Genomic DNA, 13,873 nt, shown 5'->3' on the forward strand with positions numbered 1-13,873 from the left:
TTCGTCGGTTTTATCTCGTTGCAGCATGATAGTACATCAAGCAGTGATCATTTCTCTTTCTCTCTTAGGGTCAGCCTCAGTTCACAAAGTCTTGTCCCATTCCTGATATTATTCTTTATGCTCCTTTTTTATGGTCTTTTTCTCCTATTTATGCATTCGAAGATCATGGTTGAAAACTGATCGTTATTGCACAAGCCGTTTTGCTGAATGGACGTAATGAACTGCTTTCTATTTTTTCTTCTGTCTTTTTATTTTTTTCCGGCAAGGGCTTTCTGCAGACGATTGGAATATTCTTGGCATGCTGAACAATACCATCTCTTTGCACCGACCTTCTCAAGATCTTCCTCTCCCATTTCTGCCATCGACTTGGCATGGTACTTGTGCATACCAAACTTTCCCCAAGGTCAATATCCCCCAAAACAGATGACATCATACAAACAAACAAACAAACAAACAAACGAACAAACAAATGACACAGCATGACACAGCAAGGGATGTACAGAAGGGGGGTTAAAACGAAGGGGAAAAAAAACAACATTGAATATAAGCGTCCACAACAAAAATTCGGGAACACTTTCAAAAATGTTCAGGTGCTGTGTGCGCTTCTCAAAGATTTCTGGGCTGAATAAAGAGAAAGGAATGGCCGAACACAGCTCACACTTTACACTCTCATACTATCAACAATCCCCCCCACCACTCCAAACACACACACACACACACACACACAATCATACACACAATCACTCACACTTATATACTCTTGCTCAAACTTACACACTCTTGCTCAAACTTACACACTTACACATACACACACCCCCAACACCTACACAACCATGCTTGCACCTCTATGATGCACACTAAATGCCAGCATGTGCACCAATGTGTGTTTCCAGAACACCGACGTGCTACATACAATGAAGACTTGGACCCTTCTCTCTCTCTCTCTGCGTCATACAGATGATAAGGGCCTCTGCAAAATGGATGGCGACGCAAAGTCCCATTAATGAACTCTACTCTGCAATCCTATAACCTCAGCATCTTCGCTTGCCCGTCAATACAAGTATTCACTATAGCGTCCCTGTTTGCCCTCTTTGATCAAAATCAGCGTGATCTCCATCTTGCTGGTCTCCCCCAATTAGTTGTCTATGCCCGCCACTATTTTGGGCAGCATCATGCTATGTTTCAACTGGAGAGGGGGAGAGAAAGGAATCGCACGATCTCGCGACCAACGCTTCCGTTTGTCCTAGCACACACACGAAAAAAAGACAACCCTAGACAAACGGATTCACACACTTGCCAGCCCCCGGTATCTACAGATACACTTACTGATTGTAGTTATGCTGTTTTCCTATCAGGCAAAATTTTGATTGATGTCCGTGCACAGAGGGGGGAAAAAACATGAATGAGAACTAAGCAAAAATTCAAAAGAACTATGCAGAAATTGCTGGTGCTGTGAACGCAGAAGGAATGTTCCGAGGAAAGTGTGGATTTGCGCCTTAACTAGTCATGCATCCCCCTAAAAAAAAAAAAAAAAAATGCTGATGAAATTAGGTAGGCAACATTGCAACATGTGGCATCCACTCATTAGAACTTTTCATTTTTCATGGCCTCGAGAGCCAATGTCACTGCCGTAATTTGGTTTGCAGATGGCACTGAAAGAAAACAGTGTATCTTCTGCCCTTTACATACTGTACCACTGAGGATCTTAATCTCTGTTTTTTCACTCAACAAGTACTTTGTGCGACATGTCATCTTCTCTACTGAATCTCATTTTCTTCTCTTTTTTTTCTGACAGTGGACAGTGTGGTCTTTCTAGATGCCACATGACATGGAAGATCAAGCAAAACTTGTGAATGCTACGAAGAGGACTTTTTCCTGTAACAACATCTTTTTTTTTTTTCAAGTAAGGACACAAAAAACAAAAGCAAAACTAAGCCAGTGGCAATGTGCGTCGAAGCTTCTCAACGTAAACACTAGAAATCAAAACTAACTTCCATAAACTCTGGCTATGGACAGAGAGGCCATGTCTAAATTCTTAGTCCTTCACACTTTCCTCTAGCTCCCCAGCTACAATTCACAGACCAAAAACATTCTGACAAAAAACTAGCCATCCATTCATGTCTTCATGACTTTCTTTCTGACATTCAATAAATCGTTACAATTGTCATATTTTGTGTCACTGATTGTTAGAAAGGCACACATTTTGTTGTTGTTTTTTTCTCCTCTCTTCTCAAAGGACATCACAGTAACTTTTTTTTTTGTTTGTCATTGTCTTTTTTAGAAAAGATATCTTGTGGTAAAATAACACTTCTTGCGAGGTTACACTGAAATATCATATACTTGTATCTCAGTGTACAGCACTAGGACAGCCAAGACGTCAGAAGTTCTTTACAGTTTTCCCTTTGAGTCATACACATTTTGATTATAAAGCAAATTTAAAAAGAAATTTGTAGAAATTGCACAAGGTTCGCTCAAATTAATCTCATATTTTTCACTTCCATCCTGGCTTACGCTCTCAACAAAAAAGAAAAGTTCCCTCTCAACGGGAGTGGTATACAAAACAGGAGAATCGGAAAGTATGTGCTTGTGATTCAACATCGCTGATCAACTTCTTGAACCTTCCAAAATGCCAGGAAAAGTGCGGCACGTGTAACGCATCTCTGGTTTTTATCATCTGACATCACTGTCACGGCATTCCACAGAAAACTTGTGCGCCATGCTGTACTCTCAAACCTCGGAAGGAAAACACGGCAGCTTTCCAATCCCCTGTCACTGCAGATGCCACTCATGCTTTGTCTCCATTATCAAATTAGTGGTTCGTCATATAAAACCCCCAACCCCCCTTGTTTAGTTTTTGCCTTGTTTTTTTGTTTTTTTCAAGTGAAGTTTCGGGGAGGACCTCTGCATTTCACAACGCACTTTAGATACTCCCGTCCGCTAGCTCCTCCTCTGTTTGGTACTCTGCCACGTACAGCCTCTTGTCAACTGGCTCCTTGCAGGGGAAGGGCTGGATCTTGGTGCTCAGCTCCTTCTCGATCACGTACATGGAGATGCGGGTCGTCGCGGGTGATCATGTTGATGGCCAGACCCATGTGGCCGTAGCGGCCCGAGCGACCGATGCGATGGAGGTAGGTCTCCGCAACGCGCGGGAAGTCAAAGTTGATGACGACGTTGACCGACTGGATTGTCAATACCACGCGTGAACAGATCTGCAAGTGGAGACAGGAGAGGCAATGACACAAATATCACACAAACATGAATACTACAGTCCCACCTCTTTTATCTGGACATCTCAGCAAATGTCTGAATGCACGTCATTTAGGTGAAAATTTAATGTGAATACTGAATGTATATTAATTACGTTGGGAATGACATGTGATTGATGTGAGCTTGTGTAGGAAATTCTGCTTGAAGTTTGAAAATCCCCTTTTCCCCCATAATTATTACATTGAAAAAGAAGAAAAAATATCATTGAGAGATCGCGTTCCAGATAATAGAGAGATCCGGAAATATGGAGGCCAGATAAGAGAGGCTTGACTGTCCTCATAACCCCGTAGCTGCAACAATGCCTAATGAGCAGTACCATATGTAAATGGCCTCTGCAGCGGAGATGGACTTACACAATATCAAATATACATAACTACTCCTAACCTCTCAGCTACAACAGTGCCAAATGTGTTGTCCTATTAGAGTATTGTTATATCTACCCACAGCTACTTGAAAAAACTTCAACGGGGACAATGTAGTCCATTCAGAGAATCATTATAATGAATATATGAAGAGTTTTGTTCGCAAAAAAACCGATAAGTCCATTTTTGAAGATTTTGAAGTACAGTCTCTGTCACAAAGTACAAAATAATACCTTTTAAATTATATATTGGTCACTACATATAAAGGTACATTTTTGAAGTTATGGTCAAAAAGAAGCAAAAAATGTTCTTATTATTCTCTTTAGTTTTCTTGACCTTTAATGGCAAATATCTCCATTTGGCAAATATGGACTTATCGGTTTTTGCGAACAAAACTCTTCATATACACTACTCATCAACACAAAAAATATATGAGTATTACACTGTGTACATTATATGTAACACTGATATGTTAGCTGATAGGCCCTCTGCTTCATCACTGGTATCTTATGCCTATAGACAGCACACGACATCCCATCGAAATGTCGTACGGGTACACAAGCAGAGATAGCCTCAACTCCCACACATCTACCACCGCATGGCTGTGGGCTGGAGAGTGCCGGCTCACCTGTGCACACCAGGTTCCTGCAGGCCCCGTTGCGGAAGTCGTGGAACACCCTGTTGCGATGCTCCTGCTGCATGCGGGAGTGGATGTAGTAGCAAGAGTAGCCCAGTTCGGTGATCTTCTTGGCAAGCAGCTCCACGCGCTGGGTGGTATTGCAGAAGATTATCGCTTGGTTGATTTGCAACTGGAGAGGATGAGCAACAAAAATGAGCAAAAAGAAAACATAAGAGCCTTTATGATAGGGTCAGCATTAGAAAACATACTTGCAAACTTTACAGAATGATAATACTCATCATCTTTCTCATGAACAGGAATACTATAAAAGTAGATAAAGTGAACGCACAGAACACGGTTTTTCCTTTAAAAAAAAGAATTTCTTGTGTTTTACACCTCACAATTTGCATATTCTTCCAGCGGACCTAAAACATGGAAAAGGTAATATAAGCTCAGAGACTCAAACCCAACGCACCTTCTGATCTGGAGATTCTCCCCGCCAGAAAACCCCTACCAAAACGGGAGACTCCAACTTGATGTGTGCGAAGCGCGAAGTTCCTAGGGTTCTAGATGCTCTCTGGTGCTATCTAAGGCTTATTTTTTCAACATACAATAGCAAATAAGTAAGAAATCCTTTTCCAACGGGAGACACAGAGCCAGGGCGCGAGAAATTAATTCTCAAGCGGGGAAAACGGGGAGATTTTGCAAAAATGGGTTTTCGGCGGGAGATCTCCTGTCGAGAACGGGAGAGTTGGAGTCCTCTGTAAGCTACTAGCATGGTTGGCATAGGGGCAAAAAGATGAAGCTTAGCACAAAGCAACTTCACAGCTACATGGATTTAACCCTTTCTGTACCAGGGACTTTGGATGGCATGTACAATGCTATAGGATGTCCTGTGCCAATCCACACTCAAAAGCACACGAAGGGTTTTTTAAACTTACCTTTGAGAAGGAGCGTGTTAAGGCAGTGAACTTTTTGTCTCTCCTCAACAAATGCATAATACTGAGTGATACCCTTGAGGGTTAGCTCCTGCATCAGGTTGATTTCATAGGCCTTGGTCAGGTAGCGGTCCTGTGGAGGAGGGGAACGACATTCACAACTTTAGGTAAACATTTCACTCTGCTCCCAGAGGAGAATAAGTCCTCATCCAACACAGACAATCACAAACTTGAGAAAGTTACTGTATACGCTTTACATGCATTTCAGTTCTGCTCCGTCAGTGCCAGTACTGATGTGTGCCATGTTCTAGCTACACGCGAACGTTTTTTACGAATACTATCAAGATTTCATGTCACCCAGTTAGCGAGCTAAATACATGTGCGTGTGCATATTACTATCGCTCAAGACATATTTGGAACAAAATATCGATAGCACAATCGTTCGATTGAAAGAATTGGGTGACTGACTAGTCTATTTCAAGTCATTTTTGTCTTTGTTTTACTCTTTTAAAATTTACATTCAAACCACAAATAAATAAAAATCAGAGCGACAAAAATACAAAAAAAAGATAATATTTTGCAGAGGGCATGTCTGGAGTTTATTCTACAAATATAACAAACATAATACTCAGGGTACCAGTACACTGTAACAGAAGGCAGCCCTGTCCTGCAAGGCGGAAGAAACCAGCTTTCTGCGTTTCAATACATTTCTACGTCTTATCTTTAACTCCTGTTACAGGTCAACTACACTGAATGTTCATGTAAGTGCAAGATATTATCACACAGCATACATTGTCCCATTATCATTCCCATGACAATGTATTTTAGAATACCTGATCTGCAACTATAGACTGCCAAACATAATATTTCACAATTGTCTGATGTTCCTGGTGCCTTTGGCATAAACTATTCCAATGTGCATGCTTTGTCATGCTCTACTAATCTGGACTGCTGAATTTCATTTCTCCATCATCGATGAGTGGATGGTCAACCCGCCCCAAGGCATGTCAACAGCAAGCATTGAGGTTGTCGACGATAAAACTTTGCTACAAGGCGTATGCTTTGATTTTGAATACACACCTAAGCTGGCATGTCAGGATGGAAACCCAGAAAGGCAAATACATGCATGCAAGACAGAGAAAGAAAGTTGACTTACCATGAAGTTCTTGACAGTGATTGGGAAGGTGGCTGAGTAGAGCATGATCTGTCTATCTTGCGGAAGGTAACTGATGATGTCATCTAGCATATTCTTGAAGTCCTTGGACAGCAGCTTATCAGCCTGTGGAACACAAACATATACAGAAGACATTTTTTAATAGTGGCTTGTGGGGAGCTAATTTCAACTGCTCATTCTTAAGTGACTGGAGTATTCAACTGTTTCTCAACAAGCTTGCACATATGTTGCAGACAAATCCATGAGGTTTGTTACAGAGAATTTTTTAGTTTGTAACTATCCTGCTTGGCACACAGAAACATAGAATTTCTCCCAACTCAACCCACACATTGTTTTTAGAACTTTTAGTTTGTGTCAGCAGTGGTCCAAACTGGATGTGAGGAAAGAGACTTTTTGTGTCTTCGCAAACCTACAATGAAGTACAGCGTCAAGGTTCAAACTGGTGACTCGCACTGTGAACATGCTTGACGAAAGGAGTAAAAACTTGACAGAAGATCTATAGAGCTATATGAAAGTGAGTGTGATGTATTTAGATGACACTGAATATTTGAAGCACATTGATTTATCATTCATGTATGAAAAACTATGTGATTTGATAGCATGGACTCGAGTGTGGGACCAATATCCCTCAGCACACAGGTGTTCTGCGTAGGAAATGGCTTGCAGCTGTCAAGTGGTTAATCCCTTCATATTTGACATCATCTGAAGACAGAAAGGAAGGGTTATATGCTCTCCACGAAGGGATGAGAATCTCACCTCGTCTAGCACCAGTGCGCTGCATTTGTCCATCTTTGCAATGCTCTGCTTCATGAGATCCAGAATACGCCCGGGTGTAGCGATGACCAAATGAACTGTCGAGAGCAAGACAGTGACAGCAGTGTTTAACAGAGTGGTGCATCAAATGAGACAGGAGGTACTCTTTGTACTATCCAGCACATGCTAAAAATGTTTGTAGGTAAAGTGTTTGTTCTGTAAAGAAATTTAACAGAACATGCATAGAGGAAACAAGAAGGTATTCAAACCTTGAATTTGCTTTCACTGATTTCCAAAACACTGCACAACATTTTGATGCTGGTATGAAAATCATCACATACTGCCATCACTGTAGGTGTTTGGTCAATTAAACATATCACTGGACAGCAAGACATGCCTGCAAAATTCAAATCTATGTGTATGTACTATGTATTAGAAATATTCTCATTCAAATCGCAACATGCCATAATTGCAGTACAAGTATGCGTTGTGCGAATTTCTGTGATGCTGATCACAGAATATCAGTGCACACACAATCACTTTCAGCTGTACAGATCTCGTGCAGAAACAGACTGGACTCGGAGGAGAAAGGGGGCGGGGACAGAGGAGGGAGCCATGTGACCACCTGAGACATGGCATTCTGCCAGCCTTACCCTACACTGCTAAAGTGGGCATAATTACCTCCGCCAAGGGAAGAGGTTATGTTTTCGTTACCGTTGGGTTGTTAGTTAGTAAGTTAGTTCGTCCGTGTGAGAAATAACTCAAAAAGTAGTTAACAGATTTGGATGAAACTTGCAGGAAAGGTTTAGAATTATACAAGTACTGTAAAAACATGATATATTCGCGGCACGAAATTTTCGCGAATTGGAGCCGACGGCCTTTTTCGCTGCAAGAAATTTTCGCGAATTGCCTCTTGCGTTCAATGCATATAGTGTAGATAAGAAATTTCGCATGCATTTTAATTTCGCGAATCTTGGCGCTCGCGAAATTCGCGAAATTAAAATGCACGCGAACATTTCTCGTTTTACAGTAACAGATGATTACATTTTGGTAGTGATCTGAGAATTTGGGGGGAATTTATGAAGGATTTTTTATATTTTGGCAGGTAGGGTCAATGAACTTGGGAGTTCAGGCTGCGCGTATTTGAGGTTTGCATGCGCGCACTAAATTGTGTGCTCTAGTTTCTGCTAGGGCAAGGCGCGCCGTGCAGCTGAGGGTTTATGACGTAACAAAGTCTTCTATATTGGGAAATCGGGCGACTTTCAGCACACAATGCTACAAGTACATATGGGTGGAAATCACTGATATCTCTATGGAAGAGCAAGATCAGTGGGGGAAATGAGCTGCATGCTTGGCGGAGGTCTGCGCTCTCAGAGTGTTTTTCTAGTTTTTAATGCTTCAGCATCTAGCATTACACTAAGCTCAATTTGTCTGGCTTTAGCATAATTCTAGCATGACTGTTCACAGAAAGGAAATCACCATGCATTTTGTGTACTGTGTACTTTTTTTGGTTTGTTTATGAGTTTGTCAGCGGATTTCTCGATAAAATCAACAGTAAAATGTTGTGAAGACTTCTCTTTTGTTTTGTTTGCCAGCTAATTAAGCATCAACATTGGGAGCATAGAATTTGAGCACTTTTTTTTCACATGTGAGGACCTTTTCTTTTCTTTTGCTATCCCAGCGATTGGGCACTACTATTGGTAGCAAAAAATGTGAGGAACTTTTTTTTTTCCCACCACAATTGATTGATATGATGTGACATAATTTCAGGCTGCCTCATAAGTACAATTCCATTTTTTACGCTGGTCACACTGGCCTTACCTGGCTCTTCGAGCCTCAAGATGTCGTCTCGGAGACTGGTTCCGCCTGTCGTGACCATGACCCTGTGGCCGGTGTGCTTGGACAGCTGCTTGCAGATTTGGCTGGTCTGGAGGGCCAGTTCTCTCGTGGGGACGAGGACTAGGGCTGGTGGATAAACACGAAGCAGCAAACTCATTTTGAAGCAATCCTTGTTGAATGGACTCGGTTTCCCTTTTCTATCATATTCTTTCATCAGAGCTTTCCTTTTCTACCATGTACATTCCATCACTCTTCCTTTTCTACCACATCCATTTGTCAGAGCTTCCCTTTTCAACCATATTCACTTATCAGAGCTCACCTTTTTATGATATTCATTCAGTTTTCCTTTCTACCACATGAAGAGTTTGTTTGCAAAAACCGATAAGTCCATATTTGCCAAATGGAGATATTTGCGATTAAAGGTCAAGAAAAATAAAGAGAATAATAAGAAAAATTTTGCTTCTTTTGACCATAACTTCAAAAATGTACCTTTATATGTAGTGACCAATATATCATTTAAAAGGTTTTATTTTGTACTTTATGACAGAGACCTTACTTCAAAATCTTAAAAAATGGACTTATCGGTTTTTGCGAACAAACTCTTCACATGCATTTACATGAGTTCTATCACAAATATTTGCAAATATCACAAGGACATTGCTCCTTATTTGATGCATTCCATCATATATCATGCTTTTGGGGTTCTATTTTCCATTTTAATAGTATACGAATCTAGACAACATGAAAGCTGCAGGAGTTATTGCAAACATCCTAAAGACACAGCAGAAATCAATAAGACATATCTTGGATAGAAATGGCTCTGGATAATTCAATAGCATTTTTTTTTTTTTTCTGGTTAAGGTGGTCATATTAGTAAAACAAGTTAACACACGTTGTATTTCATTTCAACATTAATAGTTACAATTTGTTCTAGACATGTAGCGCATGAGGAGCACACAAAAAAATCACCTCAAAATATTGATGTTTTCCTACTCGCCCTCACAGAAGACATCACTGATACAGCTACATACATGTATTTGACAATTAAAAAAAAAAAAAAGATTACTTTCAGGCCAAATGTTTGGACGTTAAAAGTACTGCAATTCTGATGGCACATGTTTGCAAAGATTTAGTGGCAGTCTCCACTAATGAGCAATCAAAATTCACGTAGGAGACTAGCTGAAAATGTTGTGTTGTCTACAACCCTTTACATAAGCACATTGCCATTGATCATTGAACCCACTGAGGACGGTTTGATTTTCCTACAACACACAATTCCCACAGACGCTTGCCTGAGTATACTTGAACTCGTCCTCAACGGGTTAAGATGTGCTCTGCATATTGTGAAATTTCCATGACTTATTGAACTTCATCTTCACAGGAGTCGAAAAATGTGTCTCCCTCCTGTCCATTACTGAACATACCATAGCAATGTCCAGTCAAGCTAGTCAGGCTTGGAGACTTTTCTGTATGCCCACTTTGACACTGATTTCATTGATGGATCAACAATGGCCAGCAACACTGGGGCAAGGAAGTACCGTCCACTTGTTTTGCTATTGTATTGACATTGTTGTTGATACTGCTTTTAAGCTGTTGTATAAACTTTACATTCAAACTTATCTGGTCTACTGATACATTGTAAAACTGCAAACTGTGTGAACCAGCAGATTATTCTTTTAAGAAGCCATTCTTCAAACAAAAAGGTGTCGCATAATCCCTCTGCACAATCAAGCACAATATCAAGACTATAAAACAATGTGTTCATCATTAACCTGTTGAGGACGAGTCCCGAGTACAATCAGGCAAGTGTCTATGGGAAATGCCTGTTGCAGCAAAATCAGCCTGTCCTCAACGGGTTAACATTCAAGTTAAAAGACCTTCTGCTGTTTCATTCTAAAGTTACACATCTCTGTGTCTCATTCTCTAATGCACATAAGAGGTTCTGTGCTGTTACACTAACCTTGTATAACGTCGTTTTCTGGGTTGATCTTCTCAAGGAGGGGTATGGTGTAGGCACCCGTTTTGCCGGTGCCGTTCTTGGCCCTGGCCATGATGTCGCGCCCAGTCAGGGCGATGGGGATGCTCTCCTCCTGGATCGGGGATGGCTTCTCCCAGCCCTTCTCAAAGATGCCCATGAGCAGCGCACGGCTCAGACAGTAGTCCTCAAATTCGTTGCCCTTTGTGTTTGTGACATCCTGGAGGTTGGCGAATGCAATTCAGATGGCTTGGGTTATATATGCATTTCACACTGATTTCAAAATCTCAGGATTTTCTACGAAACAGTATGCACACATCAACTCGGCAGAACAAATTTCTGGTAAGTATCATTATTACAGTCTTCTTTACCCTGGGCCGCCTCTTCATAACTACTGCCGCTGTACCAGACAACCCTGACATTATCATTACCTTACACTATTATGCCAGATACCCTGCTTCTGAAGGGACTTAGTGGATAAAAAAAGAAAATCTTGTCCAATGACATAGGCACTTGGCGGAATTTGAACTCGGGACCTCAAACTGAAAGTCAGAGTTTTATACACGATGCCATGGTTACCATAGAGACTCTCATATCTACGACTAAATCAACATGGCTCTATTATTTGTGGAGAGGAGTAAAATCTTTATCAAGTGCCATCTTGAGGTCACTGGGGTCATAAGCCTCCCTTTTTTGTTCAACTTCAGATTCCCTTTCTTGAGTGACAATTTTCTAGCATTATTTTTCATGAAAGCTGCAGTACTTTCGTAATGACCCCCCCCCCCCAAAAAAAAAAAGGAGTAACAGTTACCACCTCTGCATACAGTATGGTAAAACAAGAAATGTTTGCGTGCATGAAATCTTTGCAAATTTCACGAGCCAAGATTCCTGAAATCAGAATGCATGTCAAAGTCCCTGTCTACACCAGAAGGATGCTTTGAATACCAGTGGCACTGGTGCCAGTGGCACAATTCGCAAAAACTTTGTGCTGCAAATATTTCTGGTTTTACTGTATACTTCCGCTTACTGTTGTTTTTATTCTCCTGTCTTTCTCTGGGACCTGAAGCTTTGTCTTCCAGTCGGGATCACTGAAAAGAAAACACAGCCACCATGAAAGCATAGGATGAAGAACGTTAAAGGGATGGTATAGTTTCGGATAGGATGGGACTTCAGGTCTCTAATGTTGCTTTGAAGATTTTTTTTTTGTTTTCTTTTTTTAGATAATAAGAAACCACTTATGAAATACATGTATGTCAGAGCATGTAATTCTAAGAGGAATTCAAAGTTTATTTGACGAAAATTGGTTTTGAAATGTCCGAGATATCCAGAAGGAAGTGATCCTGATAACAGGTGGAACCCACCTCTAATTTGGATCGCTTTGTTTCCTGTTTTTGGAAATCTCAGTCATTTCAAAACCAATTTTCATCAAATAAAATTTAAAGTCCTCATAGAATTTTATCATTAACATTCCATAAAGTGGTTTCTATAAAGTATCTTGCAAAAAAAGAAGGAAAAAAAAAAAAAAAAGCTGAATCCTTATCTAAACCAATACTTAACCATCCATTTAAGCTGGAGAACTTTTCCTGTCTATAAACGTCTGTGAGGTACTAGTGCCTCCCCGATGAGTAAATGTCCCCCATTAACATTCCTTCATTGCACATCGTCATGTCTTGGTGTTGACACATTCATCAGAATAAGAGAACGTGGTGTAACCCCCATTTCTCTCCTACAGTACATTGGGGTTTTCATGTCTGCAATATAGCATCTGACACCTCAGTGTTGATACTCTCAATGTGGTGTTATGGTCTTCCTCCCCCAGTTGGGCAAATGCAAAGTTGGGTAAATCCGGGAAATTACATATCACCCAGTTCTAGTGCCCATGTGCGCTAGTGGCAATTTGATCCCTGAGCAGGAGTGATTTGTTGTACATTGTATGTCCATGTGATCTGAAAGGAAGAGCAGGATACACCTGACCCCATGTAGCTGGGTAATTACACAATTACTCCTCTAGATCACAAGGCTATCCATTTCTGCTTTAGCCATGTCATTACACTGTTAGATTTTTCCAGTCAGGCACAATGAGGCTATGTGAAACCACAGTCTCTGACTACATTACCTCTTTCTCATGATCGGGACACCATTTTCCAACACTCTTCAGCAACTGCAACTACTTATGATGATTCTTTGGAACAAATATGGATTCCATGGCAGTGGTTTGGTAAAAATTGAATTAATGAAATCTAAATTCTGTTGGCAAAAGAAAGCCGTAAGTTTGAAATACCAATGGAGTGGATTCTTTTTGCACCATTGGGCAATACTGTTTCTAGTTTGTGCAGGATACTTACTCCATGTCAATTGGTGCAGGCTTGGGCTGTGGAGTTTGTTTTGCCGTCGTCTTTTCAATGTCCTTCTGCCGTGAATACTGTCTGCCTTGGTAGCCCCCTCCTCTGTGGCCGCCGTCCCGCTGGTGGCCCGACCCCTCCCTGTGGTAGCCCCCCGGTCCGTCTCTGTGGGGGCCTTGTCTGTCCCTCTGCTGGCCATGCCCGTCGCTCCTTCGAGAGTCATTGTTCTGGCCGGGGCCTCTGTTTGGGCTCCTTGCCCCATGATTGTTATTCATCATTCTGTTGAGTTGTGGTGCAGCAGTTGCCATGGCGATATAAGTGTCTTTTTCCACTGTTTTTGTTAGAAGGGCGTCTCTCTCTGTTGCATCGAGTTTCACAGATTCAAAGTGATTCTCTGCATCAGCTTCTCTTTTTTTTTTTTGACTTTTTGATAATTTTTCTATGAAAATTGCATCAAAATGTTTGAAACTAAATTTCAGTTCAACATGAGATACACACAATACCTGAGATGGGTTGTCAGAAATGTCTAGTACAGTTTCACAAAAAAGGCAAGTTAGTGCCGTTCAAGTTTGTCCATACAAAACGGGAGAAAAAAAAAATGGTC

General features: G+C 41.0%; 1 protein-coding gene across 1 annotated transcript; it reads right to left on the reverse strand.

The window, feature by feature from the left end:
• Positions 1–2,981: 2,981 nt before the first annotated feature.
• Positions 2,982–13,873, reverse strand: LOC139709747 (ATP-dependent RNA helicase cgh-1-like). The gene is made up of 10 exons (XM_071621704.1): positions 13,273–13,873; positions 11,955–12,015; positions 10,913–11,147; positions 8,935–9,078; positions 7,117–7,211; positions 6,343–6,465; positions 5,190–5,319; positions 4,645–4,673; positions 4,214–4,438; positions 2,982–3,209 (listed from the first exon to the last, which is right to left on the reverse strand). The coding sequence occupies exons 1-10, from the start codon at positions 13,575–13,577 to the stop codon at positions 2,982–2,984; spliced, it is 1,575 nt and encodes a 524-aa protein (XP_071477805.1). The 5' UTR covers positions 13,578–13,873.

Source organism: Diadema antillarum, unplaced genomic scaffold, assembly GCF_040938485.1.
Source record: "Diadema antillarum isolate AM-2024a unplaced genomic scaffold, OU_Dant_1.0 seq00001468_RagTag, whole genome shotgun sequence".
Lineage (NCBI taxonomy): Eukaryota > Metazoa > Echinodermata > Echinoidea > Diadematoida > Diadematidae > Diadema > Diadema antillarum.

What these genes read in the sequence shown, in the direction of transcription:
- LOC139709747 (XM_071621704.1), bottom strand. Translation starts at nt 13,577, where the DNA reads ATGGCAACTGCTGCACCACAACTCAACAGAATGATGAATAACAATCAT. An exon ending in TAACACGCTCCTTCTCAAAG is followed by an intron (nt 4,674 to 5,189) that starts GTAAGTTTAAAA and finishes TCCATGTTTTAG; the next exon opens with GTCCGCTGGAAGAATATGCA. An exon ending in AAGAATATGCAAATTGTGAG is followed by an intron (nt 4,439 to 4,644) that starts GTGTAAAACACA and finishes CATCCTCTCCAG; the next exon opens with TTGCAAATCAACCAAGCGAT.